The sequence below is a fragment of the Manis javanica genome, chromosome 3 (assembly GCF_040802235.1).
Source record: "Manis javanica isolate MJ-LG chromosome 3, MJ_LKY, whole genome shotgun sequence".
In the NCBI taxonomy this organism is placed as follows: Eukaryota; Metazoa; Chordata; class Mammalia; order Pholidota; family Manidae; genus Manis; species Manis javanica.
This window is the reverse complement of record NC_133158.1, coordinates 5,505,585-5,532,165: the sequence shown is the minus strand read 5'-3', so window position 1 is coordinate 5,532,165 and position 26,581 is coordinate 5,505,585. Positions and strand designations below refer to the sequence as shown.

The following is a 26,581-nucleotide window of genomic DNA, read 5'->3' as shown; positions in this document are numbered from 1 at the left end:
TCGGACCCTCAGTCTCTTCCTCCATAAAATAGTGAGCTTGGATTTACTGATTTAAGGTGTGGCCTGGCAGTACCATTGCATATACCTCCATTATCCTGGCAAGTCCTCATTTGTAGGAGAAAGAGTCAAAATAGCTTCTGAAACCTTCTTGAGTCCTGGAGGGGATCACCTCAACTCGCCAGTCACCCACCTTCTCCCAGGGCTGTGAAGAAACATTGGTTATGTACATTAATGGTCTGTTTTTATTTAGATTCATGTTTAAATACATTTGGACATATTGTCCTTAGACTTTCTCAACTGCCAGGTCACAGCAAATCAGGCTTTTTCCATTCTACCTAAAACTGGTGACAAAGAGAAATTGATTTTCAAAATGTATCCACTTGGTGAACTTAGTGGGATATGTTGGAGGGGGGATTCCCTTTGCCACTTTCTGGGGGGAAGTTTTCACAAGAGAGGACTTGGCAGTTGTGGATGAGTTTTTATTTCTGTGCGCCCGGGGTCTCAGCTCGGAGGAGCCTGGGAGGGGATCCGAACCACACGCCTGTCCTGACTGTGTGTCTCGGGGGGCACCGTGGAGACCTTCTCTACAGCGTGGAATATGGGACCCAGGCCCCCTTTCCCCATAGAACTAAATCGGTTCCTGCTGGGGAAAGCCCCGAGTTCCCATAGAAAGCTGGAAGGGCACAGAAATCCGCACACAGGGGGAAAGGCCCCACCGCAGGCCGCCCAGCGCGGAGACCGGCGCTGGAGGAGATGTGTCATGGATTTGGAATTTGGGACACTCCACTGCCGTCTCCCTCTTTCCATTTGTTTTCCAACTGATTGGATTCTCCTAACGAGCATGTTTACATTTTCCCCAGTTGTTGTCCCCAAGTGTGAGAGCAGCTGGGAGCAGGGGTTTGTTCTCTGTCCAAGGCTGGAGCTGTCTCACCCTCCGTCTTCCCCCGAGGCCCCCACGGCCCTTCCAGACCCCTCCCCGTCTCAGCACCCCGCTCCCTGGGGGCACTGGCCCGCAGCCCCACCGCCCAGTCTGCATTGCTCACGCCCTCCCTTGCCTCCCCTAGTTGTGGTCCTTCGTTTTGTTTTGAAGGGGCTGAGGTGCGGAGGAGGGCTTGGGTTTCTGCCCTTCCCCTCAGCTGCAGATCTGGGAGCAGACCCAGATTTCCTGGGCTCCCATTTCTGTGCTGCGGTCAGAGCCCCTGCAGGGGGAACGTCCTCTGACCCTCAGACAGTCTCCGGGATGCGTGCCTTCTCGTGGCGCTGCTGCAAAGTTCACCTCTGCTGTGTGCAGCCTGGTCCCTTCTCGGTTGCTTTGCTCTTTGTGTCTGACGATGGGGGTTTCAAGTGGGCCGGTCAGTTTGAGAACCACCTTCACAGTATTTTCCGTGTCCAAAGACATCATTTGTCTGAATTCTCTGATGTGCTTGTTGTAAGGAACTGAAGCACATTTTAAAGTAGTTCCATAATATTACAAAGCCCATTTACCCCACTGGGTCTCCTCTTCCGTATCTCAGCTGCGTATGGGCACATCTTAGCCCTGGCCGTGCGACTCTTTCTGCCCCTTCCCGAGGTGCGCTGGGTCACCCGCACTCCCCAGCTTGTCCTTGGCGTGGCCATTCACACTGTCTGTCTTCCGCCTGTCCGCCGGCTCTGTTGGGTACGTGTTTGCGTTAACACGTTAGTTTAGCAGACGGTTGGATGGTGCCAGGCCCGTCCAGGCCAATGATAGCCTGAATGAGTTGAATGAATGAGTTGAAGGCCGAACTATCAACAGTTGTCGACTCTGAATTCCCATGCCTGCCAACAGCCTTCTCTTTTTCTTTCCTCCCTCCTTTCCTATTTTCTTTCTTTCCTTCTTGCTCCACTCCCTCCCTCCCCTTCCCGGCCTCCCCACTTTAATTTCTTTTTAACCTAAAAAATTGAGATTTGATTTTGAAGCTCACTTTCTAAAGAAACTCCTAGCAGTCTGTACCCCAAATGCATCCTTAGCAGGAGAGTCTAGGTTTTTCTTCAGAGGCCTCTGCTGACTCTCCAAGTCAAAACTGTTGCGACTCTGCATAAAGCATGTGCTGTTTACCAGGCTTTCCGTGCTCTGCAGACTGTTACGGTCCTTGAAGGACTTGTCAGTGACAAGTAAGATACATGAATGAGGAGGACTTGGCAAGTGTTTAAAAGCTAAGCATAATCATGTGCTGCCCACTACTTAATTAAACAGACCTGTGCTCAGCCAAGTCACTTGGTGGTGGAAACTTCCAGACCCCATCACCCCCAGCGGTGCTCAGGATGTTAGAATCCCTCCGCTGTTGGCAGGTGCTGATGTGTTCACCTGGGTCCAAAACCGTCTTGTGGGATGAAGCGTTAAAAGGTAGTATGGATTGTGGATAAATAACGACTTTTGAGTTTATTTTGGGTTGGTCAGCAACATGGACTCCTTTGGGGCACGGTTAAGAATCTATAATGTGGCATCCTTTTCACAGAGACCTTTAAAAGGAAAAGTGAGCTGCTTTTCTTTTTCAGCTCTGATTGGGGTCAGTGTCCAAAGAGTTGGAGCCCATTTCCAGATCAATGATAATGTATGTATTTTTTACCCTAAGAGTCAGTCCTTACGGATCTGAGCGGTAGCACACAATCTGGAATCATATTCTAAAACCTACCAGTTGTGTGATCTCGGGTGAGTTTCTTGGTCTTTCTAAGCCTAGGTTTCTTCGTCTGTGAGGTGGTGATAATAACAGCCCTTACCAGGGCCGGTAAAGAGATCATGTGTGTTTGAATCCGTCCTGCTTCTCGTGCCTTCTGCTCCTGTCACAGCAAGTATTAAAGATTTTGGATGCACCGCCCCCTGCATCCTACATCACAGGGGTGGTGTGACTGACTCAGCAAGGCGACAACAGCACAGTGCTGCGCTTGGCACATCGCAGGGCTTAGGCAGCATCAGTTATTGTCGCCAATCTGTACGGGTGACCTCTTTGCACGGCACCGCTTGTGTTTCTGCCCCTAGAAGGATCCCCGTGGCCGCAGTGGCTGGTCACAGAACAGGCAGCAACGCTGCAGCTGTGGTCACAGCCTGTGCCCTTTGGGGTCTCCCAGGATCCTGAGGTGGCAGCAGGAAGTAGTTTGCAGGGATCATTTCCCTCCCCCTATCTTGAATTCCTTCTGAAATGCCCCAAGTTGATAAGTTCTTCTGAGAAATAAGATAATGCGCCATCATTCACATGTTTCTGCTCTTCGCATACCCCATAGAGGAATGCAGAAAGACACACACAGTCCCACCCCTGCCACCACCACCACATCTTGGGTTTTAGCTCCCCATTGATCTTTTTTTCCCAGCAAGGTGATTAGAGGGTGATTTTAACATGGCATCTCCCAGCCCGCTCTTCGTTGTATCATATCCACGCTGACTTACAACATTTTAGCTCAGTGGGCATCCCACCTATGCAGCCTTATTGGATGTCCCTGCCCTCAGATAGAGGGGATTTTCCCTGCCTCTGGACATTCATGGAAACCAATCCTTCTCTCTTATTTTCCTTCCCATCCTGTGCGATAGAAAGGGCTCTAATCCCTCGTTTCTTACTTACCTTTGCTTTCTTCCTGCATGTGGCCTGGGGCCTTATCCTTCATCTCAGCACTGCAGGGCTCTGGAGTCAGGAACCTGGATGCAGGCCCTGTTCCTCCGCTCCCAAGCTGGGTGACCACGGGCTTGGCCTCCTCATCTGCTAAAGGGGGCTCGTGAGAAGAGTCAGTGGAAGCTCACTGGTCAATCATGTCACCTGCTCCCAATCTCTCTCTCGTCTTCATGGTTGCAGAAGTTTGGTGTTGAATGATTTCTGTGCCATATCCACAGGGGTAGCCTTCCCATCATTGATCTTTTTCATACTCCCATGAAGTTCCTCAAAGCAACGTATTCCCTGAAGAGCTTCTTCATCCTCCTGCTTTATGTGGTCCCCCAGCAGTTACCCCAGCCCCGACCCGGGGCCCCACTCAGCTGAGGCTCACTGCCGTGGAGGCTTGCAGGATGCCGAGGTCATCTTTCTCCTTCTCCCTGTCCAGTCGTTGCCTGGTTTCTCCATCTTTCTCTTGGAGACAAGAACTGGTGACCTTGCTCTGACTTGGCAGCAACAAGACCCCTAGAAGAGCTCTGGACTATTTCAGATTTTCCTGGCAGGAGAGAGATTGAGTAAAGAAGACCTGATAGAAGAAAGTATAGTTCGTATTGTATGGTATTATCTCCATATCCCGTGGCAACAAATCTTATCATAATTTTTTTCTTATTTAAACCATATTCATGAAGGTTTTATTGTTAACTTGATCCAGATGACCGATCAAAGCATAGTTCATTATTGTCACCTTGCTAAAATATTTTTAAAGGCACTTTTAATATTACACATTTATAGCTACATATTACCATGAAGCTATTGAGTCTATTACTAGTCAATCAAAGATTTTCATTTTGTTTCAAGAGTTCCTTAGATGAATTTTTCAGAAATGTCAAGAGAAGTGGAGCTTGTGGCACTTTTTCACGGATGGTGTTCATCAGGGGTTTTGGTTAATGGATGAAATTTCAGTTTTCCATGGTTGATTTTTGGTGCTATCAGAAGTATTCTGAAGGCTCCTGCTCTTCCAAAAGCTGGGGGATAGTAAGGAAATGGACCCCATGACACCCCCAAACCCTTTATTCTTAATGAGGTAAGTAACCAGGGACATGGACTATCTCCCTGGATTCATTTGACTAAAGAAATGGAACATTGCTTAAAGACCCATCTTACTTTTCCACCCACTCCAAATCCATACATTTTTATCCCACTCCCCACTTCCGGGAAGAGTTAAACTCAACCGGCTCATCGTAGATGCTAATTGTGGATTTTCTTCACTAGTTCCCAAGTAGCCTTTCCATTCATCCCTTCGTACGTTCACACGTTTAGTCGACGCAGACACTCATTTACTTACTATTTGTACACCAGCCTCTGCTAGGTGGTGAGGATGGGGTGCTCCTATCAAGGGAATTTCGTCCTCCTGGGGGAGAAAGCCCAAAGGCACAGATAATTCACCACTCACAGGGTTAGGCGCTGTGGCGGGGGGCTTGGGGTGAGAGCAGGATTGTGGGGAAGGCAGTGGAGGAGGACTGAATCCCTTCTGAGGGGGGCCTAGGGAGGGCGTTTCTGGAGGTGATAATGCTGAAACTTAGACCAGAAGTACTGATGGGTAGAGCCGAGAAGGCTGAGGGCATGACAGGAACAGAGAGCACGCCCCAGGGCATGGAGAGCGGGGCAGAGGGGAGGAGGGGAGGCTGAGAGGTGATGGGCAGCCTTGCAAGCTTGGGGAGCTGGGTTCTTGCCCCTGAGGGCAGCACGGAGCCTTGGAACCTGAAGCCAAGCATTTGTGGTCTGCTGGTCTGCTGTGACTCCGGCCGCAGGTGCATTCAGTGGGACGCAACAGAGATGCAGGAGGGCTCTGCGGAGCCCGTTGCCCTAGAGAAGTTAGGTGGTGCCTAGAAGAAAGAAGAAGTAGAAAATGAAATCTGATTAGATTCGCCTCAGCAGTCACGATATAATGTAGTAAATGGGTGGAACACGGTTAGCCAAAGGCAACATGGCAGGTCAGCAGTTGGGCAGACACGGAAAAGGAAATAAAAATGGGCTTTGGCAAATTGCTGAATGAGTCCACAAGCTCCCTAGCGTGGGGCTGTGGAAAGCCATCCCTCCACGTCTGTATTCATTTTCCTGGAATTTCAGGTATGACTGCCTGAAAATTTGCTATTTAAGGCTCTGCAGTGGGTACCTCGCATGTCCGATGACTACGGGTACATGAACCATTGCACATGGAGTCACCTGCTTAACGTGCCTGGACTTGTTTGAACAAACAGTATGCTTGTTCCAATCCTTGTTGCTTTTCTTCCCTCAGCCTTTAGGGAGTGCTATTCATCACTTCTCTTCCTTCCAGAACATTCTCGGTGGGTTAGGAAACCAATATAATTGGGTGGAGATGAAGTTAGATATCGTAGATTTTTTTAAAAAATTAAAAGAGGACCATTTTCAATTTGCACGATTTAAGCCAGCAAGGTTGGTCAAACTTTTTTATGGAAGGGAAAACTAGCAACCAGCCTGTAAGAAATCGGTCACAGTTTGGGGGATATGTTACAAGCAAGATAAATAAAAATGGTCTAGAGTATCGGGCCAAGCTCTATTATTCATCTCCACTTCAGACTCTTCTCGCAGCCCAGACTAATCAGAAGAAGCCTCTTCCGCTCACAAATGCTGTGTGTACATTTCCCTCCAGATCTGGTATTCACATGAACAACATGGTTTATTTATATTTCGGCACCAAATTGGAAAGATGGCATCATTCATTTACAGCCTTTATCCCATGACGTGCCTCCTCTCTGACACCTCATTTCAGCAGACACTTTTAGGACTGCACACAGCATCTTGTTTAGCATGTGCATTCTTTTATGGGATAGAGTTCAAAGGTAGGGACCTTTAGGCTTTTTTGTGGGGAAGAGAATAACCTCATAAAATCACAGAAGCCTTCCCAAAGGATAAGGCTGTGATGACGTTCACAATAGCAGGGCTCTTGTTTGTTCGTTTAGGGCTCCATTGTTCTTTCTTGAGCGAGTCCCTTCCTTCATGGCCATCGCAGATCTCACAGCTCCCTTCATGCTCTCAGAAGTCTGTTGAAAGACACAGCTCCAGGTTTATTAGTTCATGAGTTCCAAGGTACAGGCTCCCGACAACGCCGGAGTTGTGGCTGTGAACGCTTTTTCAGCATCGCATGTACAAGCACAGGTCAGATAAGGGGACTCGCGGTACTTGGTCAGCCACACCTCCGCGGACCTGCTCCTTCTTGCAAGATGTAATTCATCCCTTGGGTGTCTTCTCTCACTTTACGTGGGCAAGTGAGGGATGGAAATGCTATCAGCTGCCAAAGGTTGCCCGGGATGTTTTATTTAATTTGTAGGTGGGTCTTTACTTCTATTTTTACCATTTTTATCCACATACCTGCATTTCGTGTTTTACGTCCACTCGGCGACTTTTCCAGTATTGTAGACGTGTTGGAAACTGGGGCGAGTAAATCTTGAGACATCCTGTGGCAGGTAGAATCGGGTTGTGAGGTGCTTCCAAAACTGAACAGAGCCAAAGCATTTATGGGAAGGCTCTTCCTATTTGTGTCGTCATTTGCCCTCTCTGCTAGCAGCATGGTCCAGAGAAAAGCCTGGGGATTGAGGATCGGAAGACTCGGGAAATCTCCACGTTCTGTGTCAAGGAAGAGTCTCTGGAGGCTGAAATCTATGCTTGATTTTCTAGCTGCAAATAAGGATAGTAAGAATTCCTCCCAGGACGGTTTTGAGTATTAAGTTAAATTGCACATAAAAAGTGCAGCAGGAATATATACCATGTTAGGTCGAGAATTATCATCAGGGTCTTATTCACATCACATGATATAATTCCAACTGGTCGGAGGCTCTGCTCGCCTCTGACTTCCAGCTCTTTTAAAGTGCTGCTGGCTCACTGTCATCTCGAGCCACCTGTTGGATTATTGTGGCAACCTGTGAGATGTCCTCAACTCTCGGTGACCTTCCCTGGCTGAGAAGAAATGTGTGGCTTGCCTCTAGAATGCAGCATCCCTCAAAAGCTGGGCCTCTTCTTTCAGCCACACATTGCAGCGACGTGCGTAGTATATTTGCTTCTCCTGGGCCCTGTGCTGGATTCTGGGAAGAGGCATATGAAAGAAACAGCTTTGTGTCTACTGACAGATGGATGGGTAGATTCAAGGTTCCTACCAGCAGTGACCAGGAGGTACAGGGCCCCTGGCCTCAAGGCTGGGGGCTCCTACACAAAAAAACTGAGTTACCCAGACATGGAGGTTAGAGGTGAGTGAAGGCGGCTGGGGGAGAGATCGCAGGCAAAGCACAGAAGGAAAGGTTTCTTAGAGTGAACCACAACCCTAGTGGTAATAATGGCATTTGACTTTTACCAGCAAGCCCTTTACACGCCAGATCTTGAAATGACACCTGAAGTCCACCCTGTCACTGGCTCCTCATGGCCACCCCGGGATGGGAGGCACCGCTACTCCCGTTTTCACTAAGGAAATTGAGGCCTAGAAAGCATTACTTCTCAGATGACCACACAGCCAGCAAGAGATGGACCAGGACTTGAATGCAGACAGTCGTGGTGTCAAGCCCACACTTGCAGTCTCCGTATTTCCTGGCTTTCTTGGCTGGAGAGTTTTATGCAACTTTTTCCGTGGTCTTTAGGCATTTTTCTCCTCTCTATGACCAGCTAGGCCAATGCACTGCAGGTCTGTTTCCTGGCCCACATGGTAAAGCTGCACAGTTCTGGGGCCCTGGGGGGGGGTCACCCTGACACCCAGTTGCCTCAGGGGACACACTCAGTGGGCCATCGATTAGCGGTCAGCTCTTCTCTAGGGATGCGTTCCTTCTGCTGAATTTCCCCAGAGAGCAGCTTTGGTTCAAATGTCCCCAGAGAGCTCTTTCGCAAGAAGTCAGCAGCAGACCTTCTCCGTCAAATGTTTTTGCATTCGGCAGCTTTTGCGGGTCTTTCTCTGCCTTGTCTCACGAGAGCATTGCACATCTGTAGTTCTGTCTGCACCCCGCCGGTTCCTGTCTGCTCACCCAGGGCTTCCTAGTCTTGCGTGTAGGGAATGGAGGGTGTCATTGGTGGTAGCGTGTGACTGCAAGCAGACCCTCTATCTCTGTGATCACTCAATGACCACCTTAGGAAACTGAAGCACCTTAGGATATGCCCAGTGGTCCCATTCTAAGTCACTTGGGAGAAGTATATGTACATGGACGATCGGAGATCCATGTATCTGGGATGTGATAAAAGCTGTTGCCCCAAAGCTAATGGCATGGTGCATTTTTTTATCTAATTTCAATTTGACCAAGAGTGACAACCCTGAGATTAGGAACAGAGGGAGCCCGGTGGGTGCTGTCATTATGTCCTGAGTCCCATGGGCCAGCCTTGGAGCTCTGATGGCATCTTCTCTGGCTGTCATCCCATGCAGACCCAGAACAGGATGAAGCTGATGGCGGACAGCTATGACGAGGACCACCACCATTACCACCACCACCACCACCACCACCACCACCGGTCTCCCGGGAGGTCGCAGCACGCCAACCACAGGCCCTCTCCTGACCAGGTCAGTTTCCTTGCCTCTCAGCTCCGGGACCCCTTTTACCCTTTGGATATTTTAAGGTAAAATAAATAATCCTCAAGAAATAATAAACAGCATAAAGTGATATGTTCTTTGAACTGAAACTAATAGCTTTGGTATTTATTTCCATCACTCAAGGAATCTAAATGTTTTCCTTTCTCCTTCCTCTCAAAGGTTCTGTCTGTTCTTGCTTATGTTATGCGTTTTCTTCCCTCCCTTCCTTTCTCTTTGCAGAGATATGTAGCCTGTTGCTGGCTCGGTATCTAATAGTGGGTGGCTTTGGAATGTCTCTCTCTCAGAGTTTTGAGAGACAGCGTTCTGTTTCCCCGAGCTTGCCAAGCAGAGAAGTCCTGAGTTTACTGAGCACTTTCCTAGAAAATTCCTTAGTGATGCAAATGAGCAGGGTGGTGAAACAGTATGAAGAGAAGTCAGTTTTGCTTGCATTTTAGCCAGTGGACTCGAGGGGTCTGGTTTCTTTGATTTGGACCCTATCGTCTCCCTTGACTAAGTCAAGCAAGATAAAGAGGGATGAAGAAAAAACAAAAACTTCCTGTGGTTTTCAGTGATATTTGTGCTCACCCACCAAATGCAAAAACTATTTACAGTATTTAGTATTAACACTCTCGAAGGTGAATTTCATAGACAGTTTCTAATTAAATGCAAACTTGCCAGATAATACAGTCAATTTAGCAGTATTTTCTCCTTTATTGTACTATGACTTTTTTTTTGATGATCCTAGTATAATCTGTGCAATAAATTTCAGGGGGGATGGGGCCATAGGTAATGCAATAGAACCATGTGGATAAGTGAATGCTTTTGCTGTGTATTTCTGCTTATTGGAATTACCTGTGTGAAGAGGGGTTTAATCATTTGCTGGAGAAGAATATGCTTAGGAGGCCCTAAAACCTTTTTTCAAATGGCTCTGTTTCCTTTTCACCTCACGTCACTGGCCTCTCAGAAGAGAAGTTAAGACTGCGGGTATCCAGCATGTTTTACCAGGAGTCCAACTCCAGGGAGAGCCATTTGTATAGTGCACAGCATGACGAATGCTTCCTGAGATTGTGCAGTGAGGTGGCCTTACTGCACAGGAGGCTCCCCGCCCCTGCCCCCAGCTCGGCCCTACTCCTTGTACCGGGAAGCATTTGCCCTCGGAGACCCCGACACTATAGGTGCAGGACATCTAGGTTTCTGAAGCCATGTGCAGAAGGGCACCAGTTCCTGTTATTAGCTCTAAAAAGTGGTTCTCGATTTGGAGATCAGCCCAGTGGAGAAAGAGATTATGTCATTTTCTCGTTTGTCTATGATTTTGGTTTTGGTTTGATCTGGTTTTATTTATTCAGTTCTCATCCATCACCACCACCATCTCTGCACACTCATCTGCCCGAATGCCTGGCATCCTGTTAACTACTTCGGTCTCGGGCACATGCCTCTTTGCTCCTTGACCACCTGCTGTGAGGGGCAGGTGTGAGGTGTTTTTGGTGCTAGAAAGCCCCTTTGGGCTTTTTCCCAGAGAGACAGAAAGAGAGAGCACTGTCGGGGCAGAAGGAAGCATCTGGAACCAGACTGGAGGAGTGGGTCACCCAGGGGTCTGCTGAGAACTGAAGGGTCTGTTGCATCAAAAAGATGCGCACGCTGATCCACGCTGCTGGGAAGAGGGTGCCAGGTCACAGTTACCTGCCTCGTGAATGATGTTTCTTACAAAGGCTGGTCTCCTGCCGCTTTCCCAGAGGTCTCTAATCACTAACTAGAGTACTTGCTTGCTTGTCTGAGAGGATGTCCTAGGGCAGGAATCAGTGCTTGGGGGCAGCACCCTTCCCAGGGCAGTCAGCATTCCCGAGGAGCGTCCGGCTAAGATGCACCGTCAGGACCTCTGATGCACCCCTTTGTCACGGCTGCTCTTAGGAAGATGGGGCCGCCTGCACTCCCGCGTCCCCATCTCAGTGATCACCCTGAGCAGCCCACGGCTGCAGAGGCAGACAGCTTCTTCCTCTCCTAAGATGCGGCATCCAGGCTGCTAGAGGAGGGCGTGAGCCAACCGAATCCTGCTGCTGGTTATTCTCTCATTCGAGGAGTGCCGGGAGCACACGTTCCCTGCCAGCGCTGCGCTGGGCTCGGGTGGAGTGCCACGGGTGGGACAGAACCCCTGCCTTCCTGGTTTGCTGTCCAGTCCGAGGTCAAAGTCTGGGGCATCCGATCTGTCGTTCATTTTTTCTGGATCACGTTAATCAGGACATGACAGATAAAAGTAGTTGGAACATGATTAGGGGCCCATGACTTAGGGGCTTACTCTGCAGGGGGATTCGCTGTGAGATGAAATACCCTCGACCACATAGGTAATTCTGTGGCTTTGAATTGGAGTCAGCACAGCCGTAAGGGTGTCTCGCACTCTTTCCATTCGCTAGGCAAGGACCCCCGGTGTCAGTGACGTGGCTCCAGTGACGGAGATGGAAAGGTCCCCTGGGCTGCTTCCCCACAGACTAGGGGTCCCAGGTCCAGGGCAAGAATGCTCTCCCCTGTACCGGAGATTTGAGATTCATCACCACCAAAAACTCATGAATGAATGTGTGCGTTACTAGGAAACTAAGTCCCAGAATACAGCAGCATCGCAAGGTTGGCAGGTCTGTCCCAGTTGATTGACACTCTGCACCTAACTGTGTAAGCATGTGTACTAATATGCATGGAGCAGAGCCACTTCTTAGCAGAAAGTGACATCCTTCTATCAGTGTGTGCTGACAGTAGGGTCTGAATAATGGATGCATTTGGGTGAGATTTAAAGTAAATGTCCATAATGTACCCATGCTAGTGGAACTCACTGAGAAGGAAGAGGCCTCTTCCAAGGGATTCCTGATTCCCTCCCATCAGGCCCCGAGTACTGACTTTCCTTTGACCCTGGGGATTAACCAACAATATCTTCTGGAAAAGCTGCTGCAGAATGCTGACATTCCCTCTTGAGCTTTATTAAGAGATCAGAACACATGAAAATGAGGAAATAAGATAGATCAGTCACTTTGCTGCTTTTCCAGAGAAACTCATTTTTTCCCTGGGAAATTCAGCTTAAGTATTGGCAGGTACTTGCAGAATTAGATTCTTGCTCCATTTCTTCCCTGTCCCCAATTCTGTCACTATGATCCTGCTTTCTCCTTGGGAGAAACTGAACCCGGGGGTTGTAAGTCTAGACGAGCATGTCCCGAAGTTACTTTTGGAACATTAGTCCCACGAGGAATGTTTTGAAGCAAAGATTAGGCGGGCAGAGGGTTTGGGGGAAGTGCTGCCTATCATTCCTCAGGCTTGGAGAGACTTGGTACAATTAGTAGATCAAAGGATCTAAAAAGTCACAGAGGAATGAAAGCTCTCCAGTTGTATTATCCAGCATTTCCCAGACTTATTTGGCTACGGAATCTTTCTTTCCCCTCTTGTTCTCAAGTAACATCTGGGCTCTGAGAAATACTGTTCTCATAGTAGCAGGCGGAGACAGAGACTACTTGGTTTGAAACGTAGCCGACCCAGTTTCCAGCAGTGTTTTTTATCATTTGGTGGAGTTCTGAGGCAGTTTCCCCTGTGCTTTGCATAGCAGGAAATGAGAGTGTCCCTTCCTTCCACTTCTTGGGACACCTTTTTAAAGGGTACAATATCTGGGAATGGGTTAACCCACCAAAAACCCAGTAGCACTGAACTAAAGGACCCTTATAAGGATGAGGGCCCAGGAGAGCACAGGTAATCATACACAGCCCCTTCAGGATTGAGAATGAGGGTGAAAGGGGAAGAGACAGTTTGGAAAAGCCAGTGGGGTGTGGCAGTCCAACAGCCTAGACCCCTGGCCTGGAAAGGAGAAGGTAATATAGTTGGTGACCTGTGACCCCCCAGGATGGTCATGGCTGTCTACTGCCCAAGCAGAGCATTCAGAAAAATCCCAGTAATGCCTTAGGAAATTCTTCAAACCCAGAAGTAGGCACAAGGGCAGGCAACCAATATGTCCCATGACACAGCTGCTGGTGAGGTTTAAGAAACAATGAGGGCCAGAAAAGAAATGGAACATGCTGGAAGCACATAAGTGATTTATTTTAGTGAAGAATGATTTTAGAAAAGCCAAGCGCAAGCTCAACTTCTCCTAAACGCCCTCTGTGCTTGTCATTTTCAGAATCTGCCATTTTCTTTAAGTAGCCTCTGTCCTTGTCTTATCAACCATGCCAAGTGTTTTACTATTTTACCAGGCAGCGTATGATTTTTATTGTCCCAGGAGAAGTGTATATTACTAATCTCCCAGTGGCTTAGTGTGAGCTAACCCCATGCATAAGAAAAGCATGGCTTCACAGTGGGATCCCCTCTCCAGCCAACTCAAAATGCCAGGCCTCGTTCATGCTGCCTTTCAGCGTCCAGGGCTCATGTTTGTGTACCTCGGTTTTGGGTTGAAGGTTGAGTCTTTAATGACCTAGATCCTACTGCTTTTTTGTGCAAAATGCACTTCCACTTTTTAAAGCACCTGCCACTCTGATTCCAATTTGTAAGGACGTAAATAGCCAAAACCTAGACTTATTTGGACCAGAAACCCCAGGATAGGTGGCTGCTTCCCAAGCTCAGAACTTACCTGTCCTCTCCCTCCTTCTTGAATGAAAATGCTCACTCACAGGAGTTGGGAGAAAAAGCTCAAGGGATTTTGACTTGAAGACCTTCATCTCCCACGCCAAATTTAAATTTCACATTTTACATACCGGAATCTATTGGAGGGCCATGGAGTCCCACAGCATAGAGGCATAATACTTACTAAATAGATTATAGAAAAATTAGGTTCAATTTGATGTCATATTCATACTCTCTGTCCCATATAACAAAGCACATTCACACCTGTTGGGCCCATAGTAGTTACTCCATGGGTGTCTGTTGAATGAGTTGTTCTCAGAGCACCTTCAGGTGATAGGAGGGGCAGACAGAAGTATCCCCCAGTCCAGATAAAGAAACTAGAGCTAAGAGAGGTTAATTATCCAGAGTAACTCACTTGAAATCGAACAGGTTCACAGCAGTGTGCATGGGTGGCAAACCTCTCTGGGTGTCAGTGTGAATGTGTCTGCGCAACCACGTGTCATCACTATGGTTGCAAAGCTAGAAAATCAAGTTTCTCATGAGTGCAAATGTGCTGTTCCCTTTCGCACTGAACTGTAGCCAATTTCACCCTGTTTTATTTTCCAAAGTCGCATTCGAATGTCATCTCACCAGCTCGCCTTCCATTTGTCCCAGCTTTTGTTGTCTTTATTCCCATTCTTCTGTGTGTGACTTTCTTCCTTGCATTTTCCCCCATTTCCCCTGCTCCCCTCTACTCTTCTCCATCCTTGCTGTCCCCGTGCTAGGGAATGTGCAGCTTCCTACAGTTCTCCTGCCGTGGGATCACCAGTGCGCGGTCCGCAAGGACGGGGAACCTGGCGCAGAGAGGGAGGGGGCTGCTCTGGGCTACAGGGGGGCCTTGGCAGTGAGCTCAGGAGCCACATCCCCTTGTTCCCTCACTCACGAGCCTCTGCCAGACAGGCCCCCCTGGAGCAAAGCAGAGGATGCTTCAGTCGTGCAGTGGCTGCCATCAGCTCAGCCAGGACTGCGGGAGGACCTGCAGATAGCGGCCTGGCTGTGACAGAAGCTGGGTTTTCCATTCTGCATCCTTAACTCTGCTAAGCTTTCCCTAGATAACTGACTGCCCTAGTCCTAAATATTACCCACTCCACTCGGCACTTTCCAGAGTCTGTCTATAAACGGAGTGACCTCTGGTCCTTTCTCTTTCATTCCTGCTTAGTGGGTGGCCCTGGCATGAGTTGGCTCTCAGCCGAGACGAGTCTGTGCCCTTGGACACGTCTCAGAGCTCTGAAAGTCCACTTCCATTTTCTGCTGAAAATCCTCATAGATTCCGCTTGAGACACAGGCTATTTCCCTATAAGCCATCGAAGACCGGCTCCCCCAGACCTAGATTTGGCCTTTTCAAGCTTGTGCTCATAAGACAGACGTATCTAAGGAAACGATGCCAGTGACCACACCTGTGCTCTGCTTCAAAGAGGCTGCAGCGCCCCCTCCCTGGGCTTTGGGATTTCTGCCTCCCAAACAGGCCCCTCTCTCGCCTTAGAGACAAAAGAGCCGTGAGTCAGAGTGAGCTCCGAAATCAGACACAGCCCTTGCCCTGTCACCGTCCCACCTCTGCGCACCCCCGAGCCACCAGCAGGTGCTCGTGGACAGAATTAGTGTCCCGCAGCGCATTCCCATGGAGGGCGATCTCCACCTGTGCCCATAGTCGGGCCCTCGTTGCAGGGCGGGGGCCGGGGGCGGGCGACGACGACATTTCCCAGCCCCCATGTGCTTCTTAGCCCCAGATCTGACTGTAAAATGCCCTTGCTTTTCTCCCCGTCCTCCTCCCCGGGACCTGCCTTTTATGGGTGGTCAACAGGGGGCTAGTACGGTGTCGCTGTCTCCAGGGAACAAAGGGGTCGCGGCAGACACGGCCCCAGCCCCTCCCTGCCCACAGCCAGCCAGGTCGGGGCTCTTGGGCTCCCCTCGCCCTCAGCCCCCTTGAGGCCGGCCGGAGCTTTGTGATGGATGCTCCGTTCTCCCTGCACTTTTACCAGCAGATTAGCTGAAGTGCAGCCCTTTGAATCCTAACAAACAGACGAGGGGTTTCACTTGCTCCATTGCCCCTGGAAGATGGATTCTGTATATAGAGTTGTGGCTCCTAGCTCTTGCTTAGGGACGGGGGAAAAAAAAGGAATTTATTTTATGTTTTGAGGTTAAATGAATGTGGGATAAATGTATACACAGTGTCCTGTGTGTATATATGTATGTATCGCTATATGTCAGATGAACCGAGGACTTTTCCACATATGGAAGAATTTCTCAAGTTCATGTTTAACTAGGAATTTCTCTCCCTAACTTCCCCCAAGTGCATGTTTGAATATACATTATGTACACATATATGTGTGTGCATAAATACATTTTCCTGTTTCTCCATAGAAGAAAAATGACTGCGTATCGCAGCTTACGAAAGTATAAGGACAGAACAACCGAAAAAACAGAAAACTCTTAGTTCCCCATGACAGTAACCCAGTAAGAAAAGTTACCTTCTTAGGTTTTTAATGTCAGTTTCCCGTCCAAGTCGGATGCCTGAGGAAGCGACGATGGAGTTTTTTTGTTGCTTTGCAAACCTAATTTCATGGCCCACTTCTTAGAACAAGTGTTGGGTTCGGTTTCATGTGGAAATGAAGCCTTGACACTTAAAAGCCCATGGAGAAATCTCTCACTGGGCTGGCGTTTTTTTGGATGGGAGAAGGGTTCAGAGATTTCCTGGGCCAGCCCTGGCAGAATCAGAGCCCACGATACCCTGGGGTGCATTCTAAAAACAAATCTTGAGTGCGACCTCCTCTACTCCTTTGCTTAAAAAAATTAATTAAAAAGTAAGATACAGTTGATCTCTCATAATGTACTCATCTTAGGTGTACCGCATAATGCTTTGGTCACTGTAGATACTGAAAAACAATGACCGCAGTGAGTTCGGTTAACACCCAGCGCCAGGTGGAGTTACAGATTCTTTTCCGTGGGACTCCTCAGTTCTTTTCTGATACCACTTGGATCACAAGTAGATTGGAACATGCTGTGTGTAAAACTCAAGAGATTAGAAAGGAAAAGTCCGTGGACGAGGAAGATAGCCCGACTGCCACTCGCCTCTTTATCAAAGACGTCTCAGAGTCCCCGAAGTCCCACAGAAGCAGGAGCGGGAGGAAAGCACGGTTGCTCAGCCACGGGAAGTCAAGGTGGCAGTTTATTTGCTTGACTTTAAGAGCAGAAGCTCTGGAACAACCCTGCGTGGCAGCTTTGAGGCCACAGGTGAAGAAGGAAGTGAGGACAGACACGTCCCCTGCTGTGTTCCTCTGTCTGCAGTTCCTCGCTCACCCGACCATGAGGAGGCCTGGGAGGGGCCGGGCCTGACGCTGTCGCGGGGAAGCTGCCTCCGCACAGCACAGGCTGTGGCCAAAGCTCTCAGATACGGGTGTGATGTCCACCCCTTGCACGCAGAGCATGAGGGTAGGATTTGATGACACCCTGCCAGGTAGGGTCTGCCTGTGTGGGAAGAAGGCCGAGCTGCTAAAGACATCAGGCTCCTCCTGTTAGCAGGGGATTTGCCCTTAAAGGAGGTTTGAGCCTATAGAAGATTTCAGTCTTATTCTATTTAGAGTAAAGTTCCCCCCCACCTTTTACTGATACCTTGCTTTTCAGCATTAGGGTTTCATTAAGAGATTTGTGGCAATCTTTTGAGTCAGCAGGGCTTTTCAGACCCAGCCTGCGCTCCTCGGCCAGTAGGTGTAACTCATCTTGGCGACATCGGAGGGCCGGCTCCTGTGCAACTTGCTTTAATGCAGCTACATTTGTCGAGAAGGCATTGCGTCAGCTCCCACTTTGAACGGAGGTGGCCAACCTGGAAACGTCCGGAAGCAGGGAAGTCCGTTTTCTGTTGTTAAACACCATTGCCTCTGTTCTCTTCTTGAACAGATGTAACAAGGATCGTGTTTGGCTTACATGCTCCAGGCACCTGCAGAACAGTAGAGGAGAGAGAGCAGGAAACGATCCTTTTGGCGTGTGCCGCACACCCGCCAGTTCTGAAAACTCCCTTCCTTAACAGACAATTGCATTTAAAAAATGTTCCATCATCTATATGTTGATTTGACTAAACTCCAGCGTTGAACAGCGCAGAGTTGCTAAAATATCTAAGGACAGTTTTATATACTATCAGATCCTTTTCCCACACACTTTTGCCCTTGGCCTTAGTCCTTCGGCAAATAATTTGCTATCAAATGCTCACATGAAGGACGGTGTGCCCAGTGACCTTTGTATATGTTTGTTATGCCTACAGAGTGTTTTAATTCACATCCTCCAATTTTATTCACACCTCAACCCTATGAAGCATTGGAGTCAGGAAATGGTCCCTTTTTCTTTTTGAGGCAACTAAGGAAATGAAGAGTCAGAGGCTGGGGGACTGGGTTGCCCACCAGCCAGGGAAGGGCGGAATCAGAATCATGTCAAAGACAGAATTTTCACTGTGTTTAGTAAAGCCGAGCGTGAACGACTGATGGATGAAGAAGCCGGTATAAAGCCCGCCTCCGCCCTCACCCCTTTTTATGGCTGCTTCTGGCAATGGCTCAGCTTGCAGCAGATGTTGATTTTAGGCTCCAAGATAATATTTTTGGCCAATGCCGGGCCTCCCAGCCTCCCTGTCTTCAGCTGGGCACCTTGTATCTTTTAGCTGAGAGCTGGCGCCGTGAACCAAAGGCCTGTTTGTCAGAGTTACTTTTGATTTGAAGGAAATAGAACACTAGTTTCTTCAAGTCTTTGGACAATAATCATCCAAGAAGTTGAGAAAATGCCCAGAGGTGCTGCAGCAGCTCGGCAGAGAGGGCCCGCTGGCCACCCCACCCGGGGTATCTTGTGAGCGGACCTTGCTCTGAAGAACCGAGCGAGGCAGCACATCTAGCCTCCGTCTCTGCCTTGAGAAACATCTCGGTGTGTCTTTTGAAACATGGGCATCTCCTGTCATGGTATCCCTCGGCCAGAGATGGGCAGCTCTCACCACCCAGGCCCCAGGGATGTGGCCAGGAGGGCCAAAAGGGGGAAGGAAGCCATTCTGGGGAGAAGCAAGTCAACAGCATCTTGGCGACCTAAGGACTTCGGAACCCAGGCAGCCTCCGCTCCCAGAGTCGTCAAATCATTTGGGAACACGAGCACCCATTCTCCGCACTTACTCATCCGGAGTATTTGTTAAACCCCCACATCTGAGATGTGAGCCGTGTGGAGGGAGTGAGGGCCATCCTTCCCCTCAGGGACCTTCAAGTTTGTTGGGTTACCGCCCATGTGCCCAGAGAAGGACAGCTGCTGTCTGCACGCGAGGTGCCCTTTCTCCCGTGAGCCAGAGAGATGCGACCAGAGAGGTCCATCCACCTCCGAGCGGGGGCTGCCACAGCTTTGGCCGTGCAGAGTCCAGAGCCCTTCTGAGCTGAGCTAAGCAGAGCCAGGAGATGCCTTCGGAGTCAAGATGAGCCTGTTCTTTCTGTGGCTTCAGAGCCCCATGTCAGAAGGCTGTACCTTTGACACATGGCCCCGGCTCCCCAGCTCCCGGCCAGGTGGCCTTTAGCGGGCGACCTCATCTTCCTCCCGGAGGGCTCCTCTCCATATCTGCACAAAGAGCCTCCCAACACTTGTGTTGTGGGTTGTGTGGTGAGGCTCAGTGAGGAAATGCAGAAAGCTGCTGCACTCTAACCTGCAGCAGGTGCCAACCATACCTGCAGGCTTGTTTCTAGACCAGGCCAGAAATAAGCTAACATTTCTCTTTAAACAGAGCACAAAGCAGGTATCTGAACCTGGATGGTACTTTCCTAATCTTTGGGGGAATTTGTCTTTAAATGGGCGTCCCCCCCCCAGGCTGTAACAAGTACAAGTCTTGTAATCTGCTCCTGACCTCATCACCTGAGCAGAGACATCTGTCCGTGGGCTGAGCATTCCAGGAGGCAGGGGAGGAGAAACACACAGATGGGGGGTTGTAGAGGGAAGACTGGGACTTGACCCTTAGAGAAAAAGTACTAGTGCCGTGACGAGGCTCGGCGTGCCTGTTTTCCCTGACACACGTGTCTGGCTTTGCAGTCTCTGGCAAAGCCTGCATTTGGAAATGCTAAGAGGAGCTGCTTCGATGGGACCCAGGCATGGGGCACGGCATAAATCCCACGCATTGTCGATGTGTGTGGGCAAGTTCACAGGCTCCAGGGGCTTGAAGTTTTCAGGAAGTGTTGGAGAAGCCGTGAACCCAAGTCGGTGCAGGGATGTGTCTGGTGACTGTCTGCCCAGGCCCTCTGATAACCAGGACAGCCTCCCACATGGAAGCCAGGTCGACCTTCCTGGCAGAGAAAGCCACCTAAGTTCTCCCAGAGCAGTGACCTGATCTGGAGGTGACCCTTCCATGCTGTCACTCTCATTTCCAGCTAGGACAGCTATGATAGTGAGGTCCTGTTAGCAACCTGGTCCTCCAATTTTGAGAAAAAAGCTGGCTATCAATTCAAAGAGAGTTGCAGGTGTTTTTTAAAAAAAAAAAAAAAATGAGCAGTGATGGGCTGGGGCTTGCCTGCTGGCTGAACCCAGTATTTCAAAATAGAGGCCCATTAAAGGTTTTTCCTGGGCCATTTATTGTGTCCTGTTATAATAAGAGCTTCTTTGCTGGGGATAATAAATGCCCTCCACAACAGCAAGTCTCCTGTCTTGTCAGCCATGACTGAGTCCCTTTGCCCTTTGATCTAATCATCAGCATAGGTCCCTTGAGCAGCCCATCTGCTGAGGAATTTTGTTCTATCTCAGTATTTGGAGAATCCCATTAGGGCCCAGCATGTGGGGCTGCAGGATTTCCATAAAGGTTTCATATCATCTCTGGAGCGATAGAGACATCCTGAGGTTATCTGATAGGTTTTAAGCCACTGTCTCTTCAGACTTTGCCAAGCTTTGTGGTCACTGTGCTCCGGGCTTCAGGCCACCTTGAATGTTCCTGTCCCCAGATGACTGATGGCTTCGAGGCTGTCTTCGCATCTGGACATTTTGGCAACTCCTGGCATAGCAGTCACTCCCAAAGGACACGCAAGGGAGCAAACCACAGGCAGCGTCCCGAAGAGCCCCTGCAAAGGAGCTTTGGAAAAGAGAAACAGACTCTCCCAGGCCTGACAGATGCTTTCGAAAACTCCAAGAATTTCTAAAATAACTTGGCATGAAGTTAGGGATCCAGTGACATTTATCTGTTTCTTATTTGGGGGTCTCCAAATCTACATTTCTGGGCAGTAAGGTTGCGGGGCAAGTGAGTATTTCCATACAAAGGCGAAGGCAGTCCTGGGTCAAACAGCTGCGAACGTTCGGAAATTCTTGGAGCTCCCCATCTGATTGCTCCTGCATTTTTGTTTTTTATTCCCCAAGCAGACACTCACTGTGACCCAGATCTCTTGGTGATTCGGGTCAAGTCATGTTTAAGCTTTGAAGATTAGAGACACCAGAAATGGCCACCACTTCCTTTTCTATTTTCTTTTAAAAACTTTAAACTTTAGAAAGTAAAAACTTGGAAAAACAAAACTTGAACAGTATTCTGAGTTCGCTAGAGGCATTTATCCACATTGCTGCCACGTTAAATGTTAGCAAAGTTTATATTGGATTGTCATATTTCTTTACTTTATTCACCAGCATACAAGACGTCAATCTCAACATCTGGTTTTTAATAATTCTCGACATCTGGGAGCTCCTTTCTGTCCCGTGGTGGACAAGGCGTAGTGATATTGGCAGTGTATATTTTCAAGCTACAACTCCTGTCTGTTTCAATCATAATTAATTACGCCTTCTTCATAGATTTAATTTGCTGAAAGTGATTTGCATCAAACCACATTTCACTGTTAAGAAAATAGTGGTAGATTTTGGGGGCAGTGGCTTTCTTTTTTTTCCTTCTTTCTTCTTTTTAAAATGTAAAAGCAGATCTGAACCAAACTGAGTGTACCTATGCTGTTGGGTTTTAAATGCAAAATAGAATAAACTGCTCTTCAAGGAAGGTGATTTTACAACCATTTAGAAGTGGTAAGCAGGGTCCATAAGCTGCATTTTAGGGGAAACCTCCTATTTCGGTTCTCGACTTCGGCAAATCATAGCATCTCTCTGTGCCTGGAGTCTTCCTACAGCAGTGACGTTGATGGTCAAGAACCTTTTAATTGAATGTAGGGCCCTCCATCCAGAGAAAGTACTGACGCATCTACCCACAACATTCTGCATAGACTTTCCAGGGATTCCTAGGTCCCGAAACCCATTTATGGATGCCTGAGGGTCCCATGCTGTAGACTTGACTCCTTTATCAGCATAAAAAGGGACATCAACTTTGCTTTCTCCAGGAACTGAGGGGAAGTTTAATGAATGTAAAATGGGTATTTCTCAAATTAGGTGAGGAAAAGGGAAGTTTATTGCCAGGAGTAATATTTATTTGTTAGTAGACTACGTAGTGATAAATAAACACAGGTAAATTTTATATAAGAAGACCCAGCCAAAATGTACTTTTTTTTTTTTGCAAGAATATTCCTATGATAACTGTCAATGCAAATTCATGCTGAGTTGTCTAATTCATACTCTGCAAATCACTGGATGACTCAGACCAGTTGGGGACTGTTAACCCTTTGTGGGCCATAGACTACTTTGGTAAGCCCTCGTAGACTCCATATGATTGAACCTAATAATACAACAGCTTATGCAATAAGAATCCAAATAGTTGGAAAATGCTCCAAGTTATTTTTTTTCCCCTCTATTTCTGGTTTTCAAAATAAAGAAGCAAATCATGGCAAAACCTGGTTTCATCGGGGACTTATTCTAACACATAGCATTCAAATTATGTGTAAGACCAGGATATAAACCATTCAGTCTTCCACGCTTTGTTTCCATCCTTGCAGCAGAAAGTGAGAATTCTTATTAAAAAACAGGACCTTGTAATGGCAGATACACACCTGCCTTCAAAGATTCAGTTTTCTCTGCCCATTGGGCATTTCACTAAATGAGGAAAGTGGGTGAGCCATTCTGGAAATGTTTTCAACCACAAGAATTCAGACCCAATAAATTTCAGTTTATCCACAATGGAACACAATTTTAAGTTAAACAAAACTTCCTTTCTACAAGCATTCTACCGAATTGAAAGTTTACTCTGTCTTTGAAACTGACTTGATTGCAAACGTGCAGTCATTCTCTGACATGCACATCCTCTTTTATGCTGAGAGTGAAATGGAACCTGACAAATGGAGACAATCACAGCGGGTCTGAGCCTTTGTGAAATCACCAAGGGGAATGAGCACATGCTACCAAACTTTTTTTTTTTAATTCTTCTTCAGCTTTCATTGATTCATTAAGCCGAAGAGAAATTAAGGGTATTTGATTACTATAATTACTTCTCTGCTTACTTAGAAGGTTTAATCTACTCCTTAGGCATATGCAATGCAGATTGCATGCATTCCCAAAATATAATCATCTGCTCATGTAGACTAATTTTAATCTTCTGATCCAATCTTGACACCAAGTCCGAGCTGGGTGGGTGGAATGTTTTTGTGTATGGGTTGCCATAGATACAAAACTCAGTTATGTATTTGATAAGCGGGTCATGTGGAACTTAAGTTACTATGGATTTTTTTTTCCCCCTCGATCTTTAAGATTAAAATACACAACGTGAAGATCGCTGTGCCTTCCGCTGCCTCCGGTGTAACTAACCTTCTCTTCTTTCATTCCGGTGCACCCCTCCTCTCCGCGCACCTCCCTCCCCGGGCCGGCCACAGGATGACGAGGAGGGCATATGGGCATAGCCGGGCCTGTAAACCAAAGTTCCAGTTTTGTTTTGAGGGGTGAGAAACCATCTTTTATATCATTTTTCTTCTACAAATTGCATTCTAGTGTTGTATTGTGTGCGTGCTCGATTGTGTTTGCTGACGTCTGTGACCGTGCCTTGTGTCTGCTTCTGTGCACTGTGACTATCCCCGGGAGTTCCCCCCTCCCCGCCTCCCCTTCTCCCCAAGCATATCATTGCCCTGCCTCACTGGGGCTGCGCTGGGCATGATTCAAATGTCTCTGTGTTACTTAAGATGAGAAACAACACCCTCACTAGGATTTATACACACTTTCTAAGGCATGATCGCAGACCCAGAAATTGTCACAGTTTTCCCGTCGTGGTTTTCAGCTCACTGCCTGCTTTCACCAGCTATGCCTGTGTAGTGGGACTCTCCCATCCTTCTGGCAGTGTCAGATGTTTGACAAGGAATAAGGAAAATAAAACTACCTTCGTGGAGCTGAAACTAGGATGTCTGAGAAGCCCCTTCATTGGGCTGTACCATCTTCTCTATGGCAGTTACGCAGAAAACACACGGATGGATGCCTGGTGATGGTGGCGAGGTAACCGTATGTCTTTACAGGAATCCGATGAGAAGTACTGGTGTGGGCCTGTCTCATGAGGGGCCTTATATCTGTTGCCTTTTTACACTTACGCTTCTATGAAGGTTTGCATTATAAAGTTCTTGCGTTGTGTTTCTGAGAGGGTGTTGCTCGCGTAAAGGCTGATTTTTAGCTGTGAAGAACCGGCCGTGTATGTCTGTGCTATCTGCATTCTCATGGAATATGGCCACATGGTTACAAACGGAACATTGAACTTTTGCTGCAGGCAACCACGCCTTTCCCAGGACCCTGCAGGCTGTTTTAACACCAACTCACAAACTCCCCATGGTTACCTAGAATGTTTTGCTCAACCTGATGACATTGTAAATGCCATTTTGTTCAGAACAAAGAATGTGGCGTGGAGATTTTTTATGGTTTACAAGTATTCAACTGCGTAGGTCTTTTTCTGGAGCAGATGTGAAATATCACAGGTCTGTGATCAGAGAGGCAGTTTCTGGGGTAGCTCAGCAGGTGTGCCCTTCCCCAGTCTCACCTCCGTATTACCTGACAGCGGTGCTTCGGGCCAACTGAACAACAGTAATGGGTGTGTTTTGCCAGCTGGTGACAGTTTCATTGGTGCAGTTCACTGCCGAGCCAACTGCTGTAATTCCCAGCCCGAATCATCCTGCCTGTTCTGGGCCCCGGGGGTAGTACAGAGGGGTGATTTTCAGGTACAGCCATCCTTCCTGTAGGAAAGATGTAACACCTCCGCCATCGGTTTCCCACCAGCATGTTTCCCAATCACATCAGACGATCTCCTCTCTTCTCCCTTTCCTGGGCAAAGGGGAAAACACTGCTGGGATTAACTCTTCCAGATGCAAGTGGATCTAAGCGTGAGAAGGCAGGAAAACCAGAGAAATGCCTAAGGTGCTGTCTGAGACACAGCCTCCCTATCTAGGGCACAGTTTAAGGGAAACATTGCATTTACTCCTACGGAAAACCTCCTAAGTGTAAATTGACCCAAAACAACATTAAATGAGAAGTGCAGGTTTTATAACATTAAAAAGCAAACCTGCAAAACCTGCCCACAACATGCGTGGATAGGTACGCAAAGGAGGGGGTGGAGCACCGTTTAAGTCTTGCATTCTGAGGTCATGCGTCATCTTGAGCAACACTGTCTAGAAGAAGTAGGATGCAAGCCACAAATGTAATTTTATATTTTCCAGCAGCCACATTAGAAAATAAAAAGAAATTGTTGTGGGGGGTAAAAAAAGGAGGTGGGGGGGTCTAAGAATTTGGGGGTGCCTTGAGAAATGTTGGTCCCATTCTAAGGCTTTTCAGTGAAGGAGCATCTTCTGCCATCACATTAGGGCGTGGGACTGCATTTCTGGCTCCCGAATAATAACAGTTTTTATTGCTCTTTCACAAGCTTCATGACATTGTACTATGCCATCCCCGGCAGACAGGCAGCTTGTGGGCCTCAGGGTGGAATTGGTGCCCAGGCCCATGCCCTGCTGAAGGCAAAGGACCATGGTGTTCTTCGTGAATTTCCCCAAACGCGATGTACCCAAAAAAGCAAACATCTTCTGAAAATTAGTCAATCTATAATCCTACTTTAATATGTTGTAATAAATTTTATAGGCTTCTGAGGAAAACGACTTATCTCTCTTTATGACTCCTTTAAACAAGTTTGCTAAGATATCCTCAGGCTTTTAAAACCATATCTTAAGGATTTAAATAATGAGATGCTGGGGGGAACCTTCTATTTTTGAACAGCCGCCGCATGTTTTGAGTCACATTACAATCTGTGGGGCCTAAAGAGACATTAAATTTATAACTAAAGATGGATAATAATGGCACATTAAAAATGAACTGTTTTGAATATTTTGATTTATGGCCCTCATAAAAGAAACATTACAAGACATTATTTTACTAGGCAACTGTAATATGCTTATAATACAACAGAAAGCCCTGACTTGAATCTGGTGTTTTTGTGCTGAAATGAATCATAAATTCAGGAAAAGTTGTTCCAAAAAAAATTACAACAAATTGGAATTAGCATACTACCCCAGAGAGCTCCTCCCTCCGTGCCCCTTGTAGATCCTAGCCTGAGTGGGTATATTTGTTTCACTGTGATCATTCAAGGGTGGTGTTTCCCGAGAGCAAAGTGAACCACGACATTTGCTTTTCTAAGAGTTTTGACAGCCCCTAGCGCCAGCCTCCCCCCCACCCCATAAACCTCACACTCCAGCCTGGCATTATCAGCGTGTGACCTGTGTGGCCCCAGGACCCTGTGCCTCACTCTTGGTTTAATGCTCTGCTGTCTGGAAATTCTTCCTTTTTGCACAAGGGACCCCACTATTTCATTCTGCACTGAGCCCACAGATCACATAGTCGGTGCCACTTGAATCCACTGTATGTTCCTGTACTCTGCCCCCAGCTTCTCTCTGCTCCTCTCTCTAGTGGCTCATTCCCACCCCTATTTTCTTAT

At 47.8% G+C, this 26,581-nt stretch overlaps 1 protein-coding gene across 9 annotated transcripts in view; it reads left to right on the top strand.

Moving 5' to 3' along the window:
* The window catches only part of ERC2 (ELKS/RAB6-interacting/CAST family member 2), a 784,869-nt gene that overhangs the window by 612,953 nt on the left and 145,335 nt on the right, over window positions 1-26,581 (top strand). For 7 of the 9 annotated variants that reach the window (XR_012128892.1, XR_012128896.1, XR_012128894.1 and 4 more), the window contains one exon: window positions 9,019-9,153. Coding sequence is in view for 2 of the 9 variants with exons in the window: in XM_073230735.1 (XP_073086836.1) it covers window positions 9,019-9,153 (135 nt within the window). In the remaining 7 variants the exon portion in view is untranslated. Of the gene's footprint in view, window positions 1-9,018; window positions 9,154-23,501; window positions 23,568-26,581 lie in introns of all 9 variants that reach the window. The other 2 variants (XR_012128893.1, XM_073230734.1) reach the window with 1 other exon arrangement.